The 27,818-nt window shown below is 40.7% G+C and overlaps 1 protein-coding gene across 1 annotated transcript in view; it reads right to left on the minus strand.

Annotated features, from left to right (window-relative positions):
• Window positions 1-27,818, minus strand: part of MYO3B (myosin IIIB) — a 186,356-nt gene that overhangs the window by 129,499 nt on the left and 29,039 nt on the right. Inside the window, exons 4-8 of the mRNA XM_045066728.1 lie at window positions 27,281-27,486; window positions 11,553-11,664; window positions 10,454-10,616; window positions 8,824-8,904; window positions 2,584-2,778 (exon numbers count right to left, since the gene is read on the minus strand). Of these exons, the coding sequence (XP_044922663.1) occupies window positions 2,584-2,778; window positions 8,824-8,904; window positions 10,454-10,616; window positions 11,553-11,664; window positions 27,281-27,486 (757 nt within the window). The remainder of the gene's footprint in view (window positions 1-2,583; window positions 2,779-8,823; window positions 8,905-10,453; window positions 10,617-11,552; window positions 11,665-27,280; window positions 27,487-27,818) is intronic.

The following is a 27,818-nucleotide window of genomic DNA, read 5'->3' on the forward strand; positions in this document are numbered from 1 at the left end:
TGGTGATTTAGACTTCATGGCCACAGCAAATCAAGCCATGATCCTGCTATGGCTCTTCGTGTTGGGGTTTGAACTTCTAGCCAAATGGCTGTCGCTCAGCTGTTAGGCTGCCAATCACCCGTCACTGTGGGTTAAGCATGATATGCACACTGAGATCTTCCAACTCCTTAGACATCTGAAAGGCAACTTGTTTTCCACACCAGCAGGCAGCAAATCTGGGTGATATTTAACTCCTGGATTTTAGAATTTCTGACTTTATGGAAGGGGGTGAGGGGGGGGACTTGGAATTTTACATTACAAGTTGCAGAAGGGCCTCAAACCAGTGGACAGGAAAAATGATGTCATTAGTATACCACCTAAATCTTAACACATTTGAGGCCAGTGAAAAATTTATCTACATAAATGAATCAAGCTCTTGGCACAATGGAGCACAGTTTTTTTACAAAAACAAAAACAAAACCACTTCAAATCTTTCATATGATATTATTGTAGTTTAGTTTTCCTCTGTTAGATAAGCAAGACTTAAGATTCAGAAAATTCTCTTTTATAAAGGCTATACTGTAACTGTATTTAAGATTTGACAGGTACTAGTTTTTTTCTCCAAAAGTAAGAGAAATGGTTTCATCTGTTTGAAGTTATATTATTATTATGCTCATCCATGAAGAGTAATATACAGACAGATTTATTTCCCTGTGAAATTCATATTTAGGAAGGGGGTGTAGAGAGAAAACTAATAATTACTATCTACCACAGGACAGGTACCACGCTTTGCACGTAATATCTGTAATCACCTTTACAATGGTCCTGAAAACTAGGCCTTTAGGAGTTCCATTTTATAGGTGAGGAATCTAAAACTCAGAAGTCAAGTAATTTTCCCTCAAACCATATGACAAATTATGGCACAGCAGAGATTTCAAGTTGATTGCTTTTTGTTTGTTGTTCTTTCCTTTTTCTTAAAATTTAAGTATAGTTGACACACATTACATAAGTTTCAGGTGTACAACACAGTGATTCAACATCTCTGTACATTACGGTATACTCACTACAAGTATAGCTGCCATTTGTTATCATACAAGGCTATTACAACACCACTGACTATATGCCCTGTGCTGTACCTTTTATTCTCATGACTTATTAATTCCATAACTGAAGCCTATATCCCCCAGTCCCCTTCAGCCATTTTGTCCATCTTCCTGCCCCGCTTTGCTCTGGCAACCATCAGTTTGTTCTCTGTATTTATACATTTGATTCTACTTTTTGTTTATTCATTTGTTTTGTTTTTTTTTAGATTCCATATATGTGAAATTATATAGTCTTTGTCTTTCTCAGTCTGGCTTGTTTCACTTAGCGTAATGACCTCTAGGTCCATCCATGTTGTTGCAAATGGCAGAAATCTCATCCTTCTTTATGGCTGTATGATATTCCATTGTGTATGTGAACTGCTTCTTCTTTAACTGATCATCTATCAAGGGACACTTAGGTTGTTTCTATATCTTGACTACTGAAAATAATGTTGCAGTAAACACAGGGGTGCATATATCTTTTTGAGTTTGAAGAAAATGAAAACATTTTCTTCAGGAAAATATCCAATAGTGGAGTTAATGGATCATATTGTATTTCTATTTTTAATTTTTTGAGAAAGTTCCATACTGTTTTCAATGGTGGCTGCAATAATTATATTCCCACCAGCACTGGACCTGGGTCCCCTTTTCTCCATGTATTTCACCAATACTTTTTATTTTTTATCTTCTTGATTTTAGCCATTCTGACAGATGTATAGTGACATCTCATTGTGGTTTTGATTTCTATTTCCCTGATGAGTGATGCTGAGCATCTTTTCATGTGTTTGTTGGCTATTAGTATGTCAAGTCCTCTGCCCATTTTTTGGTCAGAGTTTTTTGGTTAAAGTAAAATTTTTTGATTCCAAAGTCCACTTGCTTAGGTTGGTATATGAAACTCTTTCCAAAGCTTTGGCTGGTACCCTATATCCATGTGCCATATCCAAGACAGAAACAAATGACAGATTGTGGTCTACAGGAACGAGCACTGGGTGAAGACTGAGAAGAGGGCTTTGACACCAATTCTTCTTCTTCTTCTTTTTTTTTTTTTTTAAGGATTTATTATAGAGAGAAAGAGAGAGAGCACCAGAGTGAGCACACATAGGAGCACACATAGGGAAAGAAGGAGAGAATCTTCAAGCCAGCTCCCCACTGAGCATGAGGCTCGATCCCACAACCCATGAGATCATGACCTCAGCTGAAACAGAGTCAGACACTCACCCAACTGAGCCACTGAGGAGCCCAGCCAATTCTTAAGCTCACATAACACATAACAAGAGACAACTTACTTAAATTCTCTGTGCTTCTGTTTCATCTGTTAAGGGGGAAAACAAAATCTGTCTTTCCACACACAGGAGTCTTTCGAGGAAAAGAAGTCCAATCACTCTTGCCAGAGCAGTTAATTTTGTCCCTAAATGTTTCTTTATTATTATGTGGATATAGCCTAAATAACCATGATTCCATATGAAAAAAAAGAAACGTGAAAAAAATCTCAAGATCTAGAATAAAGTCAACTTGAGTGCACAGTCAGGTTGAGTATAGTTGACAGGTTGAGGTGGTAAAGATGCCACTTTGGGCAGCACCTCTTTATAGCCAGATTCTGGAGCTCTGTACGAGGTCCAGAAGGGAGAAGCAGATTCAAAGTTGAAGTACTCCTGGACTTCCTCTGAAAATTTAATCTTGGGTCTTGGGGGTGCAGACTGCTGCACCAAAGTTTCATCTTAAGCACAATATATGCCGTTAATATATCAGTCACAATCTTCAAGCCCATGTTGGCTCTTCACAACTTCCTCTCTGTGAATTAGGTGAATAGCACTCTGGGCATTTCATTCTAACATGGAAAATAATTTGATTTCATAGCAAAGGACATTCCTTTGCATTCCAAGTTTTTCATGGCAAGAATTCCATTGTTTGTGCCTAAGTGAGGTTTAGCAGGGCCCATTTCTTGAAGAAACCCTGAAGCACAGGCCAGGCCTTCTCGCTGTTATACACCATTTCCTTTAAACCAAGCTTCAGGAGCTCTGTATGTCTTACATGTGTCTGCATGTATCCTGTCACAAACAGGGCACATTTTCCCAAAGTAAAGGACAAGACTTGTCCCTACTAACATTTCCTCTCTCCAAAATGTTAAGTCTATAGCTGTCAGAAATCAGCCCCAACTTTTCACTTACAGAGAGCTAGAGAAATCCAGGCAGTGTGCAGGTAGACTGGGCCGGACTCCTTGCACGAAACTGAAGGTACTCTGTCTTCTATTAAACAAAGATATAGAAGGCAGTGGAGCTCTTGTGTATCTCATAGTTCATCTCAAGCGTCCATACACCAGCTAACGCTTTCACCTAGATGTTACTTTACTCTTATATGATACAACTTAAAACAATAAGAAAGAGAGGAAGCTGGTTCCTGGTCAATGGCCAAGAATAGTGGAACATGTCTTCTCTCACATTTTGAGGAGGTAAGCTTTTGTGTGAAGCGACCAGGAATCTTTCTAAGAGGCAGAAGTGGAGTGAGTGAAGAAACAAGAGAATAAAGGCAGAATGGCAAATAGAGATAAAAGGAGAGGAGTGATCAAAAGTATACTTGATTTCCTTCTATTAATTCAAAGTGGACCTTTGCCTTCAATGGTACATTCACTTGACCTTCCTCTACTGTTTGGCTTACAATCAACAATCTGCTTATGCACAGCTTTGTCAGAATGAAAACTATCTTCTGCAATCATCTTCATCTTCAAGAAACATGGGTTATTTCACTGTATATCCTCAGCCATATTTTAGAATGATTTTGACTCTTTGTATTATACTAGAATTTTCTAGAACTCCCTCCCAGTATGTGTTGACATTACACAGAGTACCTGATTTATACAAACAGCATCTCTCTGAGGAAGAGCATGCTTCATCGCCCTCTGTATTGGAGATGGGAAATCTGATGCCCCAAATTAAATCCCATCCTCACCATGGTCACTTCAGCATACAGTAGATACTAAAAAAATATTGAATGAAGAGAGACATTTCCAAATTTAAAATATAGCTGTCCTGCAAACCTAGAGATACTTCTGGAAATCTAGTTCCAGGAAATGACTGCAACCACCCATTCAGTGCCAACTCACTAACAGTGCTAAAGGAACCAACCTTTTGAAGTTAGAAAAGACCCGAATGAGGCTTTACCTAAAACAGATTTAAAAGTTCAGGCAGTTTAAAAAAACAAAACAAAAAAAGATTTATTTATTTGAGTGAGAGAGAGAGACAAAGATAGCGACAGAGAGCATGAGTGAGAAAACCTAGCATGACTGGGGAGGACTGGGGAGACAGGCTTCCTGCTCAGCAGGGAGCCAAATGCGGGGCTCAATCCATGGGCCCTGGGATCATAACCTAGCTGAAGGCAGATGCTTAACTGACTGAGCCACCCAGGTGCCCCAAGCTCAGGCAGTTTTAAACACAAAAATCTGGTTTTGTTATGAAGTAGGGTCATGTTTCTAAAAGAAGTTTAAATAGCCTCTGATAGGTTCCCATCTGAAATTGTATCCGAGTGTGCTGGAACCTCTCTGGGCATGATGCTTGCTTTCCCCTCTGGAACCAGCATTTAAAGTAACTCTCATTGCCCAGTGTCACATGACGTGCCCGGCAGTTCCAGCTGAATCTGGTTTAAATGCCTGTTCACAGGCTCAAGGAAGCCTAAGTCTTAGCACAGTCATGGCTGAGGCTCCAGAAAGCACTCTCCTCAAAAGGCATTGGAAAGAGAAATGGCCATCGCTTATCTGGGTTGTTAGAAAGGCCAAGGGGGGGGGTAAGTGGGACGTTGATGGAGGACAGAGAGGGGAAACATTTTCCACTGCACTGAAGCAATTAGATGACAATGTGCTGTAAACCAATGGGCTCTTCCTGCACCCAGGCATCTGGAGAGAATGGGAAAGGGGGACTGGAAGAGGCTACTCCTTCCTGGAGACACTCTGAAATTCTGGTCCCAGCCCCTAAGGCTCCACTGTCACCTACTTGAGGCATTTTCCCTCTGAGATGGGGAAGCCTACCACTTTGCTCTCATTTAAAGAACAGATCTTGAATTAGGGGAGCAGTTTTCAAGACAATGCTTTCAAAAACTTAAAGAATGAGATACTGTAGACCTTTTAAAAATTCCCTGCAGGTTATGTGTTTTGATAGTATTTATTAAGGAATAGATGCACTTTTATTTGAATAAATCTAGTTATATCCAGTTTGTGATAGCAAAGAGTTCATTAAAAGGGAATGACATATAACTTACTTTTTACTTAGAATATCCCATCTATCTGAAAACTAGTATGTGTCATCTTATCTTTCTAATTAAAAAGATATGAAATTTAAAATTCTTTGGTGTTTAAAAGAGTATGTTTTCCTTTGGCAAGAGCCTATTTTTAGCATTAACAAATAATAAAAACATACAAAACATGTCATTTCTCACCCAAATGACATTCAAAGCTGTTCCCCTGGCAAAGAAAAAAAAAGTTTTTTGCCGATAAACTAGGCTTTTGCTTGGGATCCCTAGCTTTCTCTCCCGGAGATTCCTCACATCTCAGAGGCCCTTTATTGCTGGTACAATGTTATACACATAGGAAATGGATGCGTAGTTACCTAGGGTATTTTTTTTCATTTGTTTTCTCTTCCAGCATTTGATCACTGGCTGGTGAACTGTTTGGGCCCATAGAGATCTCTAGACCACCAGCTCATGTATTTGAAAGGCATCTGTTTATTTTGAAAATGCAAATGTGGCCTACCTCAAAGACTGACAGGCAAGAAATGACCCACTGAGCAAGGGGAGAGGTTTCCAATCTGGAGCCCTGTCCCTCCCTCTATCAAACCGAGATCACTCGCTGTCAAAACAACTTAAACAAGCTCCAGGAATCTGAGTGAAGGGCCCACAATTAAAATGAACAGGCCTGTGTGTGTGTGTATGTATGTGTGTGTGTGTAACTCCTTCCCTCTCTATTTCAGGAATTAACCAGGCAGATCATTTCTCACCTAGTTTAAAGTAATGATGAGATCAGTTACTAAAGGACTCTGCACCTTTGAAATGGTGGATCTCCATGGAGGGCTGCCTGGAGGAGGGCCCTATAACAGGGACACTGGCCTCTTAACAGCCGTAGCCCAGTCCTGGGGACAGATTCCCGGAGAAAGCCCAGGAAGGTTAATACCCTGACTTTGATCTCTGTCAAGGCAAACCAGCAAGAATTAATTTACATTTCAGATGAAAAAGGTTGACAGCATGAAAAGGCATCTTGTTTCTGGTATGTGAACGTGCTGTAATAGATCGGGAATTCTGAAAGGAAGTTCTGAGGAAGCTAAAGGGATAAGCTGTGCGGCTGCTTTTATTGGGAAGGAGATGAAAGGAAAACAAATTTCCATATGCACTGCTCTGTAGCAACATGTAGGCCAAATGCTTCCTAAATTTCAAGGGCCGCTCTTTTAAAAATATATAACATATCTTAGCAACACCACTAAAGAAAAAGAAAGGCAATGGGCCAGAACTTGAAATACAAAGAAATGCATTCCATAGAATCTAAATTTCAAGTGAAATGATTTGTTGGAAAAAAAAAAAAATAAATGAAAGAGTAAGTTTTGAAAACAATCAGAAACAGTCCTACTAGGATAACCTCCTTAAGCCACTTCCTGTAGGGTTCCCAAGTAAGGGAACTGCTGGGTCTGGGGCTTGTTCTACTCAGAAACATCCTAGTAGTGGGAAGAAGAGCTTGTAATGAGAAGATTATGCTCTGGGAAGAAAACCCCCCAACACCCCCACCCAAACAGAGAAGTTGGAATGAACTGCTTTGCTTTTTAGATCAACAGAACCATGCTTTCCAATATAAAGATAAGGAAAACATTCTCACGCGAAAGTAAACTGCCCATAAAATTGCAAATGCTGTTACCCTATCCAGGCATCTTTTCTGCTAGCACAATACCAGCACCTCAACTCACATCTGTGGTGTTGGGCTGAAGAGCAAAGAGACTGTCTGCTTTTGCTCTGGCTGCCACACTACTTCCAAGAGGGAGGGGTGGCATTAGTCCCACCCTCAATGTCCTCCTCTCCGCCCAAGCCCCTGTGGACTCGGTTAATGGAAGTTCCCTATGCCACTTGATAAGTGGGAACACAAGCTGCTGGACTAAAAAGAAGAGGGAGGGAGGAGGTACTTGCAAAGCTTAAAAAAAAAAAAAAGCTCCTTGAAGACATGTGTTCTCTCCAGTTTCACAAAGCAAGATTATCTTTCCATGGTACCTACCGCAAAGGTGCTCTACCAAAAAGATGCCATCACGGCTGATGACGAAGGAAACCTGTCTCTGTTTTCATGCAGCTCTCACTTGGCAACAACAGAGTGCAAACAAGGAATCCTTTAAAGATCATTTCCAGAGAGGGAAAAGGTGATTTATAATCCTATATACTGGACTCAGTGGATCAACAATATATAACCAAAAGTTTATGTTTTAAAACATATGTTGGGCTTTGGGCCAAAATGCAAGATCAGAAATCAGTCCAGGAGACTGTGGGGAGAGGGGTGTGTGCATGCGTGTGCGTGCGCCGTGTGGTGTGATGTGTGGAGGTGGGCAAGGAAGGATCAAATGCACCTTGAGTACTCTTTCTTAAGCTGCAACCAGAAGTGGATCCTTCTTCCATTGAACTCTTTGAAGTTGTAGAGCTTAGAATTCCTAGGAGATGGTGTTAAAACGTACACATTTGCATCTCAATGACATCCCTTCCTTCCAAATATTTTGGTCCTGAATGAAGATGTCAGGTCTCTACAGTGGCCAGAAGAGAGTTTTGAGAAGTGTTCCTGGAGCCAGGTTCTGGGCAGGGACTGCCTCAAAAAGGCTGCAGCTGTTTTATTTGAGAGTTTGCTTCAAAGCAGCAGTTTCTGGAACCCTACCCGTCTTCAGGCTTGCAGAGTCAATGGACTGGCAAATGCTCTTTCACTCTGTTTCTGCACTCTGGACTCTCTGAGCTCCAGGCATGCTCTGGGGACCACTTCTTCCCAGGGCCTCACTTGGGCATATCCAGCTTCCAATGATGACAGGAACCCAGGCTGGCAGGCACCATAGATACTGCCATTTACAGAAGAGCAGAGTCACCGAGGAACCAGGAACAGGTCGGGTGAGGCAGGACCAGACCTTGAAGCACTCAGGCAGCCAGGCCCAAGCTGAGCCCAGCTCAACTCCATGGGGCCCAGAGGACCACCTTAGCCACATACAGGTTGGTGTGTGGGGAATCCCATTTGCATGGAAAGTCCCGGAGCAATTCTTATCTCTCTGATGCTGAACGATGAGTGCTGCGCATAATCGGAGAATTCCAACCTTCTAGACTTAACCAGACTTGGGCCTGCACTCTCCATTTCACAGCTATAACGGAGGTGTGACAAAAAGGAAAGGGCTTTTTTCCGTTGGCAGGATACGAAGTTGACTTTATCTGACTTGCCTGTGTTCAGATGCTGAGTCTGCTACTGACCAGCTGTGTGACTGTGGACAAGCTACTATGCTTCTCTGTGCCGCAGTTGCCCTCTCTATAAACTCAGGGATATTAGAGCACTTACTGAGAGGCTCCTTACACAAGGATGGCAAGCAGCAAATGCACACTGTCAGCCTTATCAACATCACACCCGGGGTGTATTAGAACAAGCCCCAGAACCCCCACTAGAACTCACAACTCCAATTCCAGGGCTCCTGAATTATTCACCTCTCAGCTTTCTAAAATTGTATGAACTCAATCACAGAATATTTTCAAGTGGATGCTATGAAAATGATGTTTTAATTACCTGCTTGAATAGGAACCACAGACTCACTCCTTCTGTTGCTTATTTTCTTAAATTTCTTCCGAGCATCATATCCTCTCCAGGCTAAAAATATAAAACCATGTGCTAGGAATGACATTAATTTAAGAATGTGCCAGTGAATTGATATAAGCTGTTTTCCCTCCAATCTATTACCCCTCTTGTACTCCCTCTTGCTTTCTCACTGAACAAAATCAGCAGCGAAACGTGAGCAATGATGGAGAAAAGGGGCCTCTCTGTACTCTTGGCTGGACCTCCAAGATGCTTCTGAGAAGGAGTTATTTTTGTTCTGGCAGTGAGTTTCCAGAACACTCTGGATGCAACTTACGAATCACTGGGGACCTCTATCCCAGGTGAGGCAGTTCCCTGTCATTCTAATCCCTGGAGAAAGCTCTGTGTTCAGGACTTGGGAGAAGGGTGGTTTGTTGGGATGGTAGGAAAGAATGGAATATCCTGACCAGTTCGATTGTTCTTGTTTGGAAGGAAGGTATGAACATGAAATTTGAAGGAGTGAAAAATGAAGAACAGAGTCAGAGCCTGGGGTGGCTCAGTAGGTAAACTATGTGCCTTTGGCTTAGGTCATGATCCCAGTATCCTGGGATTAAGCCCCGCATTGGACTCCCTGCTTAGCAGACAGTCTGCTTCTCCCTCTCCCTCCCACTCCTCCTGCTTGTGCTGTTAGATAAATAAATAAATAAGCAAATAAATAAGAAGGGGGTCAAAGGGAATAATTAGTAGCACAACACCTGCATTTGGGAAGTTGAACCATGGCCCAAGAACTGTGCTTCGGGAGAAGAAACTATGCAACAGTAAGGCATAAGGCAAGGAAATGGATGAGGAGGAGAGAAGAAATCTCTGGGGGTGTGCTGAGTCCTATACACAGAGGACTGGGGCCTTAAGCTGTCCACCAGGGGCATGACCACCTTATCTTTCTGTCCCTCCCATTAGCATCACAGCTTTCCAATTGCTGAGTGCGGTCATGAAGTCCAGAGTGGACAACGGGAGACTGGGTTATGAGAGTATGAAGGAAATTGTCCACTATGTTCAAGATTTGATGCTTTCCTAACCATTCATCAATAGCACAGAAGCTCAGATGCTGTTTGTAACACAAATGACACACACATGAACAGAGAAACACTGAATGGGCTGCGCATATGAGAGAGCCTGGTAATTTATTCCCTTGGTTTATAAGCTCTGTCTGTACTAGAAAGCCATTGGGAAAGGGCATTATAATAATTTTGATGCTGAGAACTTGGTGATGGGCCTGAAATGTATATTACATCAGTCATCTGGGAGAAGGGGCACAGGTCTGTGTGCTTTGGGTTTTCCCTCTGCTCACTTCACGCTACTTCTACCAAGCCACTGACCACAGTGTGTTGTGATGGCTTGTTTGCTCATGTGGAGGTCAGAGGGACTGAGGTTTTCTTGCTCATGGCTATATTCCCAGCATCTACCATAGGGCCTGTGATAGGCACTCGATAAATATTTGCTAGAGCAAGGAAGAAAGGAAGGAAGAAGGGAAGGAAGGGTAGAAAAAAGAGAAGAAGCCACTGAGAAAAGCAACATGTGAGTGGCCATAGTAGTTGATGAAATGCCAAGATTCAGGACTATTTACCTGACTGGATGGCAATGGCCCCCTTCTCTCTCTTCTCTCTGATTCTTTTGTATCTCCTGGCTCCAAGCCACCCCTTGGCATACGCCTGCAGCACAACCACTCTGCCTATGACTTCTCGCAGCAGCAAATTTAACTGCTCGACATGATAGTATTTGAGAAAAACCTGAAATGAGATATTAGTTTTAGCATTATATATGGGCTCCCAAACAGAAATTTAGTCTACTGCAGAGTATTCTTAGTAAAAATCTTAAAACCATTATCTAAATAAAGTTTACAGCGATTTCTTTTGTGCTAACATTACTGACTTCTTGGGAGCAAACACAATACCCCTTCTAAGGTTCAGCCAATTCTTGATTATTGATATAAATAGATGATGAGGTTAATGGGATTGAGGAGATCCCAAATACTCTCCAAGTCTGCTTATATCTGCCAGGAGTTCTGTTTTCTCAGTTTGATTTCTACTATCTCCACAGCCTTTGATGGAGGCACTAACCAATAGAACTGATCCGTGGCCAACAATGGACGTTCAGAAGGAAAACGACCTAAATGACCCACAGTGATGTAATTCCTGCTGAGGAACAACCGTGTTGCTATCCACACACAGGTTAAGATTGGCTTTGTACGGCAATTCAGAACAGATCGTAAAAATCTGGGACACGGATGGGATGTTCCCCAAATGAAAAGCTACACACAATGAGACAACTAACCAGGGTGCACAGTAAAAAACACAACATGAGTCTAATGAAAAATGGACAAAACTGTAAAAGATACTCATTATTGTCATTAGTGAGATTTGTGTATTTCCATGAGTTGCTGGAATAAGCAACATTTAAAAAGGACATTTTTAAAAGAATCCAAGTTCTCATTCTAGAAATGCTAAGTGGCTCTCTCAAACTACATGCAGAACAGGAAACAAACCCTCCTCCTCTTGTCCAGAGGTCGGAGGACTCCTGACCCAAGACCAGCAAAGATCAGCGTCAGGTTGGGGTGTTGTCTGCTAAGCCACACAATTTACAAAGCCATTCATATCACTGACAAGAGACAAAGGTACACTGTAGAGCATCACAGGTGACAATTTGAATAAAAAAGAAAGAACTACCTTTGTTTTTCCCAGCACCCAGTGATCTAATCTGGATTTTTCCAAGATAGCAACACAGCTCTCTTTGCTAGCAAGAGGCATTTCATGTGCTTTGAATGCCAAGTAATAATACCTACGAAATAAAAGAGTAAAATAAAACATTTTTAGTTATCATTTGATTCTGTATAGTAGATATTCTCTGGACCCACTGTCATGCCTTGTTTTTTTAATAGCAAATATTTCTTGAGCACCAATATTAGCATACTAGGTAGTGAAAGGTATACAATTTATGCTTATTAACTTGGCTCTTACTTTTATATTTTCTGTTATGGGTATTTCCCTTTTAATATTGCTTTATAATTCATGTTCAATGAATATTTGGTATCTCCTGCAAAATCAAAGTATCAAAATCCTTTAAGAAAACTTAAATTTAGACAGCCCTTCTAGTGAAAGTTATCATTTTATGTGTTAGCATTGTTATAAAATAATTTGTAATCCCATTGTATAAATTTTGACTCTGCTCTGAAAAGTCCCCTCTAGAGGAATCTATAGATAGCAAAAGTGATCATGGTCTAATACCACTGAATCAGTATGCTGAGCTACATGTCGATTTCAAGGTATAGAGTAGGTATGGGTTTTTTGTCTTGTTTTGTATTTTTTTTTAAGATTTTATTTATTTATTTGAGAAGAGAAAGAGAACACAAGTAGGGAGGAGATCCCCCCTCTACCCCACTGTGAGCAGGGAGCCCAATGGGGGACTCCATCCCAAAACCTTGGGATCATGACCCAAGCTGAAGGCAGATGCTTAACTGACTGAGCCACCCAGGTGCCTGGTATATTTTTTCATAAAGATTTTATTTATTCCAGAGGTAGGGGGAGAATGGGGGACAGAGGATGGGGAGTAGAGGGAGAGGGACAAGCAGACTCCACACTGAGCATGGAGCCCAATGTGGAGCTCAATCTCAGGACCCTGAGATCTTGACCAGAGCTGAAACCAAGAGTCAAATGCTTAACTGACTGAGCTACCCAGGCACCCCAGGAGTAGGTATGTTTTTTGATACAATCACCAAAACCACATCTGTTTTCCTAAATTACTCATTTTAATGAATTTCCATACTTTCTGTATAGATTGAAAGACCACCGCAAAAAGGGTTTCCCCCCTCCTTTTTTTTTTTATTCTTTATTCTCCCTGTTAAAATACACACAAACACACACACACACACACACACACATGCACACACACACACACACAGTGGAATAGATTACCCTTATAGAACAAACACCTTACCTTAGTTTTCCTTTAAAAAACTTTCAAGGATCTATTCTCTGCTCTTTGCTGCCATCTATAATTAAATTCAACCCCTTGGAAGTTTAAAAATAAACCTAATTTCCGTGTCAAAGGCTTTTCCTGCCATTCCTCAGACAAGGCTGATCTGTTATTTTAGAATTATTGTACTTTTAAATGTAGAGCTGCTTTTACTTTTCAAAAAAATCACCTAAATACAAAATATGACTCCTCTTCTTGCCAAATATTCCCTATCTTTCAGTTTCTGGAAAACTGAACATACTTGATTAGCACTTCAGTCATTTCACTTTATCTTTGTGCCATAAGACTGTTTTATAGGTTAGGATATAATGCTGAGTTTGCCAGAAATGTTTGCATTCGGAGATCCTGGGAATGTTTTCAAGGCTTGGAGTCTGTTTCCATTGGTCAGGGAGAAGGGATAGTGCTCTCACAGATCCCCTGAATGGCAGCCAGGACCATGCTAGAACATTTGACCAAGCCCAGGAACCTGTTCACAGAAGATGCCTACTGGAGGTAGGGGGTGGAGGGACAACTGCAAGTCCGGCTTAGGCCTATCTGGGCTGTTCATGGCATTGGCACAGATTCTTCAGCCTCAGTTTCTCCAGGACTGTTGTTTCAGTCAGGCTTCTCTGACCTGACTCCTGCTGAAGTAAAAAGACTGTGTTCTGGAGCACACCGGGATGGTGGGAATGGATGGCAAATCTCTATGTGTGAATGTTTTGGGAAAGCTGAAGTACAGATAGCTTAAAGTATAAAAGTCAGAGGTAAAACCAGGAATTCCTATATTCTTTCTGTTAGGCACATTTATAACATGAGCTCCCCTAGCTTTAATTAGCCCAGGCTCGATACTATTGACAATGAAGTATTTAAAGAGAATCTAATGAATGACCCGTCCTGTGCAAGATACAAGAGGAACGCAAGATATGTTCCAGCTCTCCAATCACGGATTTCTACTTGTTTATCAGGCATCTCTAGATGGCTCCCAGCAATTTTTAATTTCTAAGTAGGCAAGAATGAATTCTGAACTAACATAAATATTAGAGCTTAACTTTGATTTCTGATCCCTCAACCAAATCTCTTAATTTATTATGATGATAATATTCACATTTGGCTTAGTTCAGAAAGAGATGGGTAACAATATTGCAAAGAAATGAAGGTTTCAAAAAGTACTGAAGAAACATGTAAGTGAAATGTCTGTAGTAATCATGTCAGATAAGTCTAATGGATTCCCTCCATGGAGTAGTTCTGAATTCTGGCAGGTACCATGGTTAAAGAAGCACTTTGGTTGAGCTCCTATGTGCATCAATATAAGGGCAAAACTGACAGGAACCAAGAAAAAAAGATCTCTCAGCAAGAGGGGTCTTTTTGGTAAGATCTATTCCACATCTATTTCCTGAAGCAGTTTGATGAATTAAACTAAAAGCAGTTCGTTGAGGGTGTCTGGGCAGCTCAGTCATTAAGCATCTGCCTTCAGCTCAGGTCATGATCCCAGGGACCTGAAATCAAGTCCAGCATCGGGTTCTCTGCTCAGCGGGAAGCCTCCTTCTCCCTCTCCCACCACTCTCCCTGCTTGTGTTCCCTCTTTCTGTGTCTCTGTCAGATAATAAATAAAATCTTAAAAAAAAAAAAAAAACCAGATTGATACAAGAGAACCTCCTCAACCTAATGTTAACAAGTCTATGAAAAACTAAAAGAGTTAATGGTGAATGACTGAACACTTATTCCCCAATGATTAGGAAAAAAGGCAAGGATGTCCATACTTGCAACTTCTGCATTGTACCACATTGTGCTAGCACTGCAAGGGGACCACAGAAAGAAAGAAAAGGTGTCTGTATTAAAAATGAATAGAATTGTCTTAAATCAAAGATGACACAATTGTCTATGTAGAAAATTCAATGGTATCTACAAAACAAAACGAAACAAAAAACAACCCGTATGGGAACTAATAAGTTCTAGTAAGTGAGTTTAGCAAAGTTGTAGGATAAAAATCAATATACAGAAATTACTGTATTTCTATATATAAAAACAACAAATTGGGAACTTAAATTTTAAAAATAATTATCATTTATAATTTCTCTCAGTGTATACACACACACACACACACACACACATACACACACACACACACACACACCCTATTGATTGTATTTCTCTGGAGAACCCTGACTAATGCAGTACTGGTTCCCCCACTGAGTGGAGATAGAGCCAACCTTGGTAATACATTTCCTATAATGGTATAGGCTGTTCTTTAGTAACCTCCTTCCTCTCTAACATTTCTTCTCGCTTTGTCACTGTACTTTTCAAGTTTCCCATAGATGCTGGGGTTTCTTCCCTGCACACTGGGAATCTAGGACACCCCTGCCCCATCAAGCTGTTCTTCCTCATGTTCACAAACAGATGTGCCCTGCCCTCTGTCAAAACTCCTCATGCCTAGGCATTCCCACAGGGCCATCTGTGGAAGGGACTGGCTTGCTCCTCAAAAAAACATTCAGATCCTGAAAGGAACTTAAGAGTCACCAACAAAATTCTTGTTTTGTAAAAAAGAGAAAGCCAGAGAGGAGGAATTGGCTCAAGATCACAAATTAGTAAGTGGAGGCCTGAGGTTTGCCCATGTCTTTTAACTCCACGTTCAGGCTTCTTTACATTCATCTAACCTGCGTCCACTCTTATCTCTTACTATATCCTTGGTCGTGTCTTTGACTTTCTAACAAGGACCTTTGATACTCGAGCACTTTTCAGCTCATTAGAACTTGTGTCTATAGCAATCTGGAATATTGGGCTTCTGACTTTGGTGAAGTGTTGATTTCCTACATCTGAACACCAGCTGTCAAGTGCTCCTTGACACGTGTGGTGATCCAAACAATATTCTATTTTAACTAGTGTGTCAGTAAGGCATTGGTACTTAGGTGGAAAACTGCATACACCATCTTTAGCACACCCTTCTGGGTAATCAGATTCTAGCCCTGTTCATCTTCTTTGAGCTAATTTGCAACTCTGTAAATTGTAGGTAATTGATAGCTATGTATACCCTATCTAGTCCCGTGATGATTTTTACTTCCCTCTGTGGAAAATCCAGTTTCATCTCCATTTCCAATTCACCTCAACATTCTCTTAAATTAAATTTAATTAACTGCTTATGCAGTTTTAAATTTTCCTTTGAACCAATGATAATATCTGCTTGATTCCCTCATATCATATAAATAAAATATATTCTTTAAACACATCCATCTTTACGTCCATATGTGACTCATGATGCTACCCTTCTGGAAATTATCTTTTAACAAGAGGAAGAAAGAAGTACAAAAATCTAGACTGTAGACATTTGACCCAAAGGAGCACAAACCCAGGGGCAGGTTGAGGCAGGAAGTCATCACACTTAGGTAGACCCACTGCTACCAAGCAATCTTAAAAGATCCAGAGGTTCAGAAACATGGCCACTTTTCTACTTAATAACCTCTAAAGTGGAAACACTGGTTAGTATAATGTTCATGTCGGAGCTTACTAAAAAAGCCAAGCTGCTTCCAAAGTGATCAGACATAAATACCTCACCAAAAGAGCCTCAAAGTCTTGTTGCTCTCTATCCCATGCCAATCCAAGGAATTATCTGTCTTACTGGTTATTGCCAAAGTAAGTATCAAATGATAAATTTAAGTGTGGTTTTAATGTGCATTTCCTTAATTATTAGTGAGGTTGAATTTTCCTTTTGTTTTCATAGAAGTCCTCCGACAATAGACAATACATACAATGAATTTCCTTTCTCTATGTTCTCCTAATGACTACCCATACTCCTAGAAGAGAAGAGGAGAGAGAGAGAAGAGCAAGAACTAAGAGTTACCTATGTTAGATAAAAATTATACAAAAAATTCTGCAGGTAGGGCTCAGCAGTCTGTGTTTTAAGAAGGCCTCAGGAGATTCTCATGTATGGGAAGGCTGAAGAACCACTGACTTATTAGACAAACAGAACCCCGAGGTACAGAGTGACTTGCCTAAAATGACACAATCCATCTGAGGAAAGAAACTGGCTCCCAAGTCTCTTCATGATCTTTTCTTTGTCAGGACCAAATGACTTTCTGGAGCACATCACTTTCCCCTGAAAGGTCAATTAGTTGCAAAATCTACCCTAAAGAAATTCTCACACGTGTTCAATATGTAAGATTGTTTGAGCATTGATGGCAAAAAACTGGACACAATGTCAATTTCCTCTAACAGAAGAATGGCTACATGAATATTACCAACTTTAAAGACAGAGTTAAAAAGGAATGCATTGGAGCTATAGAACAACATAGTTTTATCTCTAATACGTATTGCTAAATAGAAAAGGAAGTTACCAAATGGTATAAAATACGTGATTTGAGTTAAACTAAACATGTAGCGTATTTTTTTCCCTTGCTTGATCTCTTTCTTCCCCCTATGTGTGTGTATGCATGTATGTGTGTATTCTGAAAGGCTAACACTACCAAAAGAGTAACAGTTAACTACATAGGGAAGTGCCATCATGCAAGTAGGATCCTGGGAAATACAATTTGTGATGCACAAAGAAAGATGTTAGTCTTACATGTAATATTTAAAAATTTTACAGGAAAAGGTAGTCACACGTTATTTTTGTAATTAAAAGTTAGTTTCAAACATTAAGTAGATTTTTAAAATTTTAAAATACAATATGCCTCTATCCTGGTCAAAGAATCATCTATCTATTAATTTGGTTACTATCACTTGCATCTAAGTGGATACATCCCCAATCAGGCAGCAAAAGTATCAACCCTTTTCCTATTTAAAAATAATCCTTGAGGGACCCTCAATCAACATTAGTGACCACCCAGACTGTCTACTCAGATATCCAAAATACAGGACAATTATCTGAACAATTCAACCCATATAAATAATTTTCTCTTAGGTCGATAATGGAGGAAACTGAGCTATTCTGGCTTGGATAATTTGATAATTACCCCCAATTGCCCATTTCCCTTTAGTGTGTATGAAAATCCAGATTTAGTTTTTAAGTTCTTTCTTATATTTACCATAAGCCCCTTTATTTTAATTTTTTCCCTTCATGTTTGGCCTTCAGTAAAGACAGAACAGCTGGCCACCATCTGCTACAAAAAGAAAAAAAAAAGCCATTATATTCTTAGGAAGACTCTTAAATTTAGGCCTTGGGATAAGAAGCCACGTTGATCTGTGCTCTTAGATTGTGGAAGCCCTGAGACTGTAAATTCCTTCTAATTCAGTATTACTGCAGCACTTAGCACACACAATAGGTGCTTAATAAATGTTTCTGATGCTGTTGCTGCCTCCACATAAGCTTTAAATGGGAGGCTTTCTAAAGGAAAAAAAATAAAATAAAGTGGGAATTCAAGACTGAGGCTGAGTTTATTCACAAATTTGTAATAGAAAGTTAAACTTTAAACCGATCAGTCTATTTTACATATTTACATTACATATTTACATTACTATTTTTTTTTAAGATTTTATTTATTTATTTGACAGAGAGAGATCACAAGTAGGCAGAGAGGCATGCAGAGAGAGAGAGAGGAGGAAGCAGGCTCCCCGCTGAGCAGAGAGCCCGACGCGGGACTCGATCCCGGTACGTGAGATCATGACCTGAGCCGAAGGCAGCAGCTCAACCCACTGAGCCACCCAGGTGCCCCCATTACTATTTTTGCAATTGAATTCTATAGACTGATTTCACAGTGAATATTTGGGTTATGTTCAATGGTCTCATTTAAATATTTTGAAGATGGGCTTTGGAATCAGGTAGACTCTTATTTCATATCCTGACTATACAACACATTATGTGTGATTTTGAGCCATTTTCCTCATCTGTGAAACTGAAATAATTTCATGTATTTGGGGGGATATTATCAGTATTTTTTTTATAAGCAAGTTTTATTTATTTTAGAGAGTGAGTGAGTAAGAGAGGGGTGAAGGACAGAGGGAGAGGGAGAATCCCAAGCAGACTCCCTGCCGAGCATGGATTCTGATGCAGGGTGTGATCTCAGGACTCGAAGATCATGACATGAGCCGAAATCAAGGTCGGGCACTTAACTGACTGTGCCATCCAGGTGCCCCTAAGTGAGATGATGTCTGAAAGCACTAACATGAAGCCTACCATCAGTAGGTAGTTCATAAATACCCCTCTCTCCTATCTTCATCCCTTTCTTTGGCAAAGATGTTTTCCCAAATGTATATAAAAGAGTGGCTAGCAATCTTTCCTTTGAGTCATCCCTAAACCATGGTACTCAGGGGTGGGCAGATATTTACTGTCAACTGAACAGAACTTGTTCAAATGAGCACAAGTTCAACCGTGGGTCAGCTGATGGACTGGGCAATGGTTTCCTAGGGCACCGTGTTGGGGAATTCCAGGGCCAGGAATTCTAGGCTGTGAAGGCCATTGCCTTGGTTGAGGAGCCAGGTCTGTAGCTGGGGCTGGAGAGAGATGTCCTGCTCATCTGCCATCTCCGTGTGAGGTTTCCTCACATTCTCCTTTCTCCTCTTCCACCTTCTCTCCTTTCCACTCATTATTTTCCTTATTCTTATTTGTTTTTGCTGCTTCATCATTATCACTACTTAACATAACTCAGTCCCACTCGATTTTTTAAAGAAACCTCCAAGTAGGGACATAGAGTTTTAATTCAGCAACTGATTTTCACAGAGTAAGCCAGGCAGCCAATCCAAAGGTCCAGAGTGGTGGTCTTCTCAACAACATGGATACTAAGACTCCATAACATCTTTCTTCTTTGCTTCCTTTGCTATTTCTTCCTGCACTGCTGCCATAGCAGAGCCATTGCCTGCTGTGTTTCTACGTCCTCCTGGGTTGTTTCCTATGAATGGATTATTTCATGAGTCTGCCCACAGTGCAGGCATTAGAAAAATAAGGAAAGACAGCTTGTTATTATCATTACAGCCTCTTCACAGAGCCTCTGGAGAAGAGTCTGACTGATATTACCTCTTGTCTCAACTTCTCAAGTCACCACTACAAATTTCAGGCTGAATTTGCAGAGCTATCAACTACAGAAATGATTTTTCCGCTACTCGAATAGTGAAAGACAGCTGTCAACAATGTGGGCTCCATGAGAAAGACAGGACCTTAAAAGAATGGGTTTTGGGATTTTGAATCATCCACAGCCTTAGGCAAGGTGGGAAGAACCCACAGCCCAGGCAAGGCCAATAAGAGCCCATTCTGTCCCCTAAGAATAGAGAGAGGTGGTCACAGAGACTGATACTGCCAACCTCTTAGAGGTGGGACCTTGGGAAAGCTGCTTCTCCTCTCCGACCTCAGCCTCCTCATCTCTGAAATGGAAAGTTGGACTGGGCTACTTGTTAGAGTCTATCAGTAATATTGTAAAAGGAGCTTTTAAAGTTTTCTTCATTTGATTTTTTTAAAATTTAGTACACTAACCAAGATTATAAAAATGGTAAATGTAAGAATTAAGAGAGAGAAGTCATCCAAGGTCTCACCTGTAGTTGGGGCGGGGTGGCTGATTCATTCTCTCAAACACAGAATAATGGGCAGGAAAGACAGTATACAAGGGCAGCAGCTGTTAGAGACCCCTCCCAGAGAATGCCACCACTCCACTGCTACCCTTAGAAGATAAATGCAGTGACCGTTCACATGACTATGCGACATGCTTACTCGCAATGTTGAAGCTGTCCATTATCTTCCTTAGGTATTCTCATAATGTGTCCTTCACTACGATGCAAATCAATTTGCAAGGAATTGCAAGGATTCTTTCCACTTTGCTGCAAATCTACTAGTTTATCTGAATGGCACACTAAGATCTATTTGATGTCAGGCTCTCACCTGTGTAGCTACAGGTAAAAACAAAAGAAATCCAGGAATATCCTGTAAGAGACAAGGCATGGTATCACCATCCTAGCTCTTGGAGGATTTGTGCCTTTCTAATCACTGCTTAATACTCAGAGAAAAAAGTAGAAGCTTTGTTAGTTGAAAATTGAAACTTGGGATTTCAGGATTTCAGCCCTTCTTGAGATGTCTGGATTCTTTTGTGCGTTGATTTTACCTCTCATTTCCTGTCCTATGAGCCAGTGCTAACCTTGGCTCTCTGTAAGGGAATTTCAGGGACCCTGTCTTCAGGTGGAGTTTTCACAGTGATAACTGATGATATTCAGTTCATTTTGCAAGAGGTAAAAGAATTTGTTGCAGGCTTAAAATTGCAAACACACCTTTCTATAGCAATGGAATCAAGGGGTTCTTAGTCTCTTGCCTATTTTTACTTAGGCACTTCTGAACCTATTGCTAGTTCTTAAGCTACCATGTTGAGCAAGAAGCTAGGGAGCAAAGAATGAAAAATGAGTGGGTCACGGGGAACAGAAAGTATTTATTCAAATTCATTCAGCCTCTTATTTACTTATTCCCTCATTCAATTAATAAACATGGGATTTCTTTTCTGTGATAAGCATAATTAATGTGTCTCTCATTTCTATTCCCACTTCTTCCTGGCTAAAAGAATAGTAGTTTCTATCTTTTGGGTGACAATGTTCCCAGCCCTAGGCCTCTGTCCTACTTTCTAAGCCCTTCTCTGTAGCTAGGAATGATTACATGAATCTGTTCAGGCCAGTGAGATATGAAATGGCTTCTGGGAAAATGTTTTCTTTCCTAATAAAGGGTGGGACAAATATAGCTGGCTTAGTCATTCCTCTTGCCCCTTTCTTTCTTTGACTATAGACATGATGACTGGAGAGACAGCAGCCCCATTGTGACCATGAGACTATAAGCCAACCCACATAATAAAGATGGTAAAAAGGAATGAATGAAGGTCAGAAGGTATATTCAGGTTCCTGGTGACATCAGTGAACAGCTGAACTAATATGAAAAATAGCTTACCTCTTTTTTTGTTTTTTGTTTTTTGTTTTTTTGTGGGAAACTAACAAATAAACCTATTTGCTACTGGTTTTAAATTTGAGAAATTAGGTTCCTGGGGGATGTTTGGCAATATCTGGAGACAGTTTTTTATTGTCATGACTTGGGGGTGGTGAAGAGGTGATTGGCATCTTAATAGGTAGGAGCCAGAGATGTTACTGGTACATTATACATTCTTCTAGGCATAGGCATAGCCTTCCACAACAAAGAATTATCTGGTCCAAAATGTCAGCATGTTGAGAATGAGAAACCCTGGTTCAAGCACTAAAAATGTTTGTTATTCACAATCAGATGCATTCCTGACTGATACATTCCCTCATTTGGGAAACGCAAAACATACACCATGGAGCACACATTATACCAGGCAAGATGCAAGAAGCAAAAAAAAAAAAAAAAAAATGAGTGAAGTCCACTCCATGCCCACAGAAGTTTAAAGTCTAGTGGGCTAGACAGACATGTTTGGATAAAAATGAAAGTACATGTTCTAATACAGAGACATCAACATCCAGATGTGGGCCAGAGGATGCAGGACCTGCCAGCTCTGTGGAGCCTGGGCCAGCTTCAGAGGGAAGGGGACTGGGCTAGAGATTGGGAGGTGGGGAGAAGGCGTAAAGAGGTATAAAGGCCAACACTGTGCATGGCCTGGAGGGTCCATGGTTAGACTGACAGCAGTCTAGGGTGTGAGAGAGAGAACAGTGGGGAAAAATGAGAATGGTTGGCTGGAGCTTACCTACTGAGAAACACCTGCCTTACCTACTGAGCTGAAGGCTTTGGATGTTATCCTGTAGGCAGTGAGGAGCAGGCACAGAATTTCATTCACAAGAATGACAGGATTACATTTTTAGAAACATAACTAGTGGCAGTGTAAGGAATGGCTAGTAAACAGATTGGAGTTAGGGGGCGCCTGGGTGGCTCAGTGGGTTAAAGCCTCTGCCTTCGGCTCAGGTCATGATCCCAGGGTCCTGGGATAGAGCCCCACATCGGGCTCTCTGCTTAGCGGGGAGCCTGTTTCCTCCTCTCTCACTCTCTGCCTGCCTCTCTGCCTACTTGTGATCTGTCAAATAAATAAATAAAATCTTTAAAAAAAAAAAACAGATTGGAGTTAGAAAGACCTATTTGGAGGCTCTCCCAAATTCAGTTGGGAGACTACCCTTAGTATTCTGAAAGGTACAGCAGGGAGTAGTAAAAAGGAGAGAATAAATGTTTAGGATGTTCTGTGTCATATGCTCTTTTGTAATTCATGCCCTCCATAAAGGTACTTTATTCTTGTCATTTTTTTCTTTACCGCTTTTATTTATTTATACTATAAGGAAAAGGACACACAAGACTCCTTACTGAGGGCATCTCCAGAGCTAAAGAATTCACTTTCTTGGATTCTAGAGCAATCCTTTGAGACCCAGGTATTCTTGCTGGTGGAAGTTCTGGAGTGTGTCTAGACATCCAGACTTTTTTTTTTTTTTCAGTATTTTATTTATTTGACAGAGAGATCACAAGGAGGCAGAGAGAAAGGCAGAGAGAGAGGAGGAAGCAGGCTCCTTGCGGAGCAGAGAGCCCGATGTGGGGCTCAATCCCCGGACCCTGAGATCATGACCTGAGTCGAAGGCAGGGGCTTTAACCCACTGAGCCACCCAGGCGCCCCCCAACCAGACATTTTTAAAGTTGACCTTGATTTTCAAGTCTTTCATATTTGGACTTTGACCCTTAACTTTGTACTCCTTCAGGGTTTTTCCAGAGTGGTCCCAGGATGAAACCAGGAGGTAGACATACATGTCACCTACAGGACTTCTTAGCTCCTGGCCGTGAATACAGCCTCCATGTTATCAAGAGAAAATGTCTAATGAGAACCTACCTATATGGCAAGTTCCATACAAGGTGCTAAGAACACAGATGAGGCACATTCTTGCCTTCAGCATCATTGGGTTTAGAATCATTCGATCCACATTTTTTGAGCACCTACTCTGTGCCAGGCATTCTATTCAAGATATGGATACATACGTAAAGGCAGAGTTGTATAAATGACTTTTTATGAGACAGTTCTCACAAGGGCACTTTGATTCTTCACAAATGTTCAGAGGCAACTCTTGTGTCCATAATCCTTGGCATTCATAAGTCTTCTCTGTAGCTGCTAGAAATTCTGCTACTACTTGGAAGGTGGTTATAAAATCAGGTAACTCATTCACAAAAAGGTCATACCCAAACCAACAAAAAAGTCCTAATAATTGTGGTTCCTCTTAAAAATCACTCATTCTCCAGCTCCTTGGGACATTACATGCTCTCTTTGCCATAAATATTTAGGACTCATTTATAGAATCTATATCTGAACTTCCACTTAAAAGCCTCGAAGTTGGGGCATCTGGGTGGCTCAGTCAGTTAAGCATCTGCCTTCGGCTCAGGACATGATCCCAGGGTCCTGGGATCTAGTCCCATGTCAGGCTCTCTGAGTCTACTTCTCCCTCTGTGCTCTCTTTCTCTTGCACACGTGGATGTGCCCTCTCTCAAATAATAAAATCCTAAAAAAATAAATAAAAGCCTCCAAGTTGGTAAATTTTTGTCATGTACATGTGTTAATTTTCAAAAAGAGCTAAGATTAATTCAGAATCAAGTCTAATAAAAAAGGTGGTCAAACTGGGTGTTCGCAGAAGTCCAATAAAATAATTGTGTGCTTTTTTCTGAAGGAAAGTCCAAATAAGAAATACTTTGAATAACAGCATGACTTGTTGGAAATAATGTAGGTTTGTTTATGCAGCTGCTGAGAGGATCACCCCCCACCCTCAATGATTATGAAAAACCAGTATCTATTCCATTAAGCCACACATTTAGACCCAAACTCTACTATGTAATTGTATACTTTTTCTGCCACTGCCAGGAAATTCTACAAGTTTACAATACTTTAGTGATTTCATTTTAATTACAAAGGGAAAACACAGGAAGAGAATAATGAGAAATAGTAAACTATTGAAAGGGACGATCTTAAAGAAAATTTAAGGTGTTGTGTACATTAGGGAGATCTCAAATAGTCCTATGATCACAGTATAAAAAATTTCAAATGTAAGACAAGTAATCTTTCTAAGGTGGAAATTCCCTTTATCATGCGGTACAAAACTGTGATGTCCTGGGTCAGGGGAGTAAAGGTCATTCTGTTTAACACATTGATTTAGCAACTGTTATGAATTGGGACCTGGGACATATTGTTCTCCTGCCTGTGAGCTTGACTGGGGGTGAGTGGTCTTTCTGGAAGACTCAGAAACCAAGTTAGGCCAAGGAATCTACATGTGATCCCTGAAACTCTTCAGAATATGGGTTCTTTGTAATCCTGCCTTCTCATGCAGACAAGGAAATATTTTTTACAGAATGTCAAGTAATGTGCCAAACACTACATCCAAAAGTAGATTAGAACCCTGATCTCATTACTAAGTTGCACTCTTCACTGCAATAGTTTAATAAACAAATGGTAAGACTCTGAACTGAAAGTGCAGTCCTAACTTACAGACATTTGCCAGAACACATCCCAACACATGCTATTCTATGTGTTTGCCCCAGCAAAGACCTTCTGTTGACCATGCTTCTGACCAGTGACCATGAAGCCAATGAACATTCAGTCATTTTCTGTGATGTCCCTGAACAGTACAACTTCAGGAGGCTTCAGCTACCTGCCCATTGCTGCCAGGTGACTTCTTCCATACCTGTATGAGAATAAATAAAAACTTCCAACCCACCTGGTCCCACTGATGAGAAGGTGTTGGGAACAACCTCTCTCCCCCAAGGCTCCATGAATAGAAAACAGAAAGGGCACTTCCAAGTGATTTTGCCAAAAAATTCAAAGACGATGGGGTGAGAAAGTATTTTAGGTTTGGCCAAGTGGCAGATTTGGGTAACTTGGGCAATACTTCCCCATTCTGGAACCCAATAACATAATCCCCTAAACACTGTCTTTCTGGATTCTGTCCCAAATGCCAGAAAGTACAAAAAGGTAAAGAATAACGTAAAAGGCTTTACCTTTTATTTACCTCTACCCAATAAACCTAAATGACTCTGTTCCCTGCCTTTGATTGTTTTGTCTGCTTATTTCCGCTAAGAGTTTACAAAACAGCATTCCCAAACAGGAAGATAAGAGGCGCACCTATTTGTTGAATAAACATCAAGGAAGAAAACTGCTAACTCATCTATTTTGTTGTGAAATTGCTCAAAAGGATCAAAATACCAATTAACTTCCTGGCTCAGAAATCTTTGATACCTTCAGATTTACTGACATTTTGAAATTCTTGTTCATACTTGCCTAATGGCTTTCTGATTACGAACAAAGAAGTGCCAATCTGTTTAGCATTTGACCTGTTTTCTTAAATATTTTTATGTATTCCACACTTAGTGGCTAAAAATACTTGACTAGTCACATTCATGTGCTAAAACAGTCTCTTTTTTTCTCCTTCTACCTCCAAGTTTAAGAGGAAAAAGGAGCTCAAAGACACTTCTTTTTTAAAAAGCCATTTTGTTATTTTTAATTGGAAAACTCTAACTGCAAGGAAATTTCTTTGCCCTTTCTTCTCCATGGAATGTAGTGGTATTTTGAAGCCTCGATGAAGCAAGATACCTATTAGAATCCATTCTTCCTGGAGAAAAAGTTGGAAAAATGACCTTGGGCACAAGTTTCACAAAAGAGGTAAAAAGAAACTAGAGATGGCTAATGGGGTGCAAATTTTAAAATGGGTTTTAATTTTCCTCTCTGGTGTCTTCAGACAGCAGTGTATCTCACTGGTGGCTTTTTGTTATTGTTGCCCTCTATTTCCTCACAGAAAGTTTTGTAAAACTCCTACTCGTAATCACATGACACAGAATCCATCCCTATGGCCTTGTATAGACAAGAACAGGTTTTCACTAATAGATAAAGTCAATTTCTGGGTCTAAAAAACTCCAAAACATTTCAATAAACATTGAATGAATGCAATGGACCGAGGAGATTAAATGTGGATGCTGAAGACCGCCCGGGTTCAAATTTCTGCTCTACCACCTACTAGCTTGGAAAAGTCACTTACATTTCTTTCTGTGCCTCAAAATTTCCTCATCTGTAAAATGGGAATAATAACAGATCATAGCTTACAGCATTTTTCTATGGATCAAATGAGATTATACATCTAGGACATTCTAGGTGCTATATAAATGTTAACTATCCTATGACACCATAACATTGTTTTAGCCTAAGAGAGGATCGGCTGCTTGGGTGTATTTCACATCCACTAGAATCTTGACCCACTTAAGAAGGAACCCTTTCAACATGTCAGTTAAATATCTGGAGGCTCTGAAACCTAAGGATATATGTAATATATAAATATCTATGGATGTTTTTATTTTTTAAAAAGTGGTCAGAAGTGTGCTTACCCTGTCTTCCAGAGCACAACAATTTAGATGGAGCACAATAAAAATGCAACATTTCAGCAAGTAAATGGTAGCTGGTAACTAGCCGGTTACATGTTAGGAGGCAAACAAGCAGGAGGAGCAGTCCCAGGGGATAGGGATAGCCACAGGACAGCTATATTTAACAGAATGCATTTCCCAAGATGCTGGCCTGACCTTTTCACAAACTCTGCAAAGAGGATGCGATGGGAATAGCCCTGCCTGCGGATGCTGACTGTCTCCAGGATCCCTGTGGAGCGGAGCTGGGCCAGCACACTCTCTCGGGAGAACTTCAGGGCCTCTCGGTCATCATTGGGTTTAATGCAGCGCACAAAGTGGGGCTGTCCGATCACCATTTTGGAGAGCAGATCCATCAGAGAATACTACCAGGGGGAAAAATACACAGGAAATGAGGTTACCACAAACATAATGGATAATTACGGCACAGGCCCACAGGGCCCTCTAGAGCAGTTTGTGGGCTTGTAAACAACTCACAGGCCTTTATAAGGCAGAAAAAGAAACCAGCTATAGGGGGTGATAATATAGGTTCTGTGAAGTACTTATAGCTGTCTGTGAATTCAAAAGCATTCTTGAAACATCACCTAGGGCCAGGGCACCTGGGTGGCTTAGTTGATTTGAGCGTCTGACTCTTGATTTCAGCTCAGGTCATGATTTTGGGGTGGTGGGACTGAGCCCTGTGTCAGGCTCCCTGCTC

Source organism: Mustela putorius, unplaced genomic scaffold, assembly GCF_011764305.1.
Source record: "Mustela putorius furo isolate JIRA1106 unplaced genomic scaffold, ASM1176430v1.1 tig00003869_pilon_pilon_pilon, whole genome shotgun sequence".
Lineage (NCBI taxonomy): Eukaryota > Metazoa > Chordata > Mammalia > Carnivora > Mustelidae > Mustela > Mustela putorius.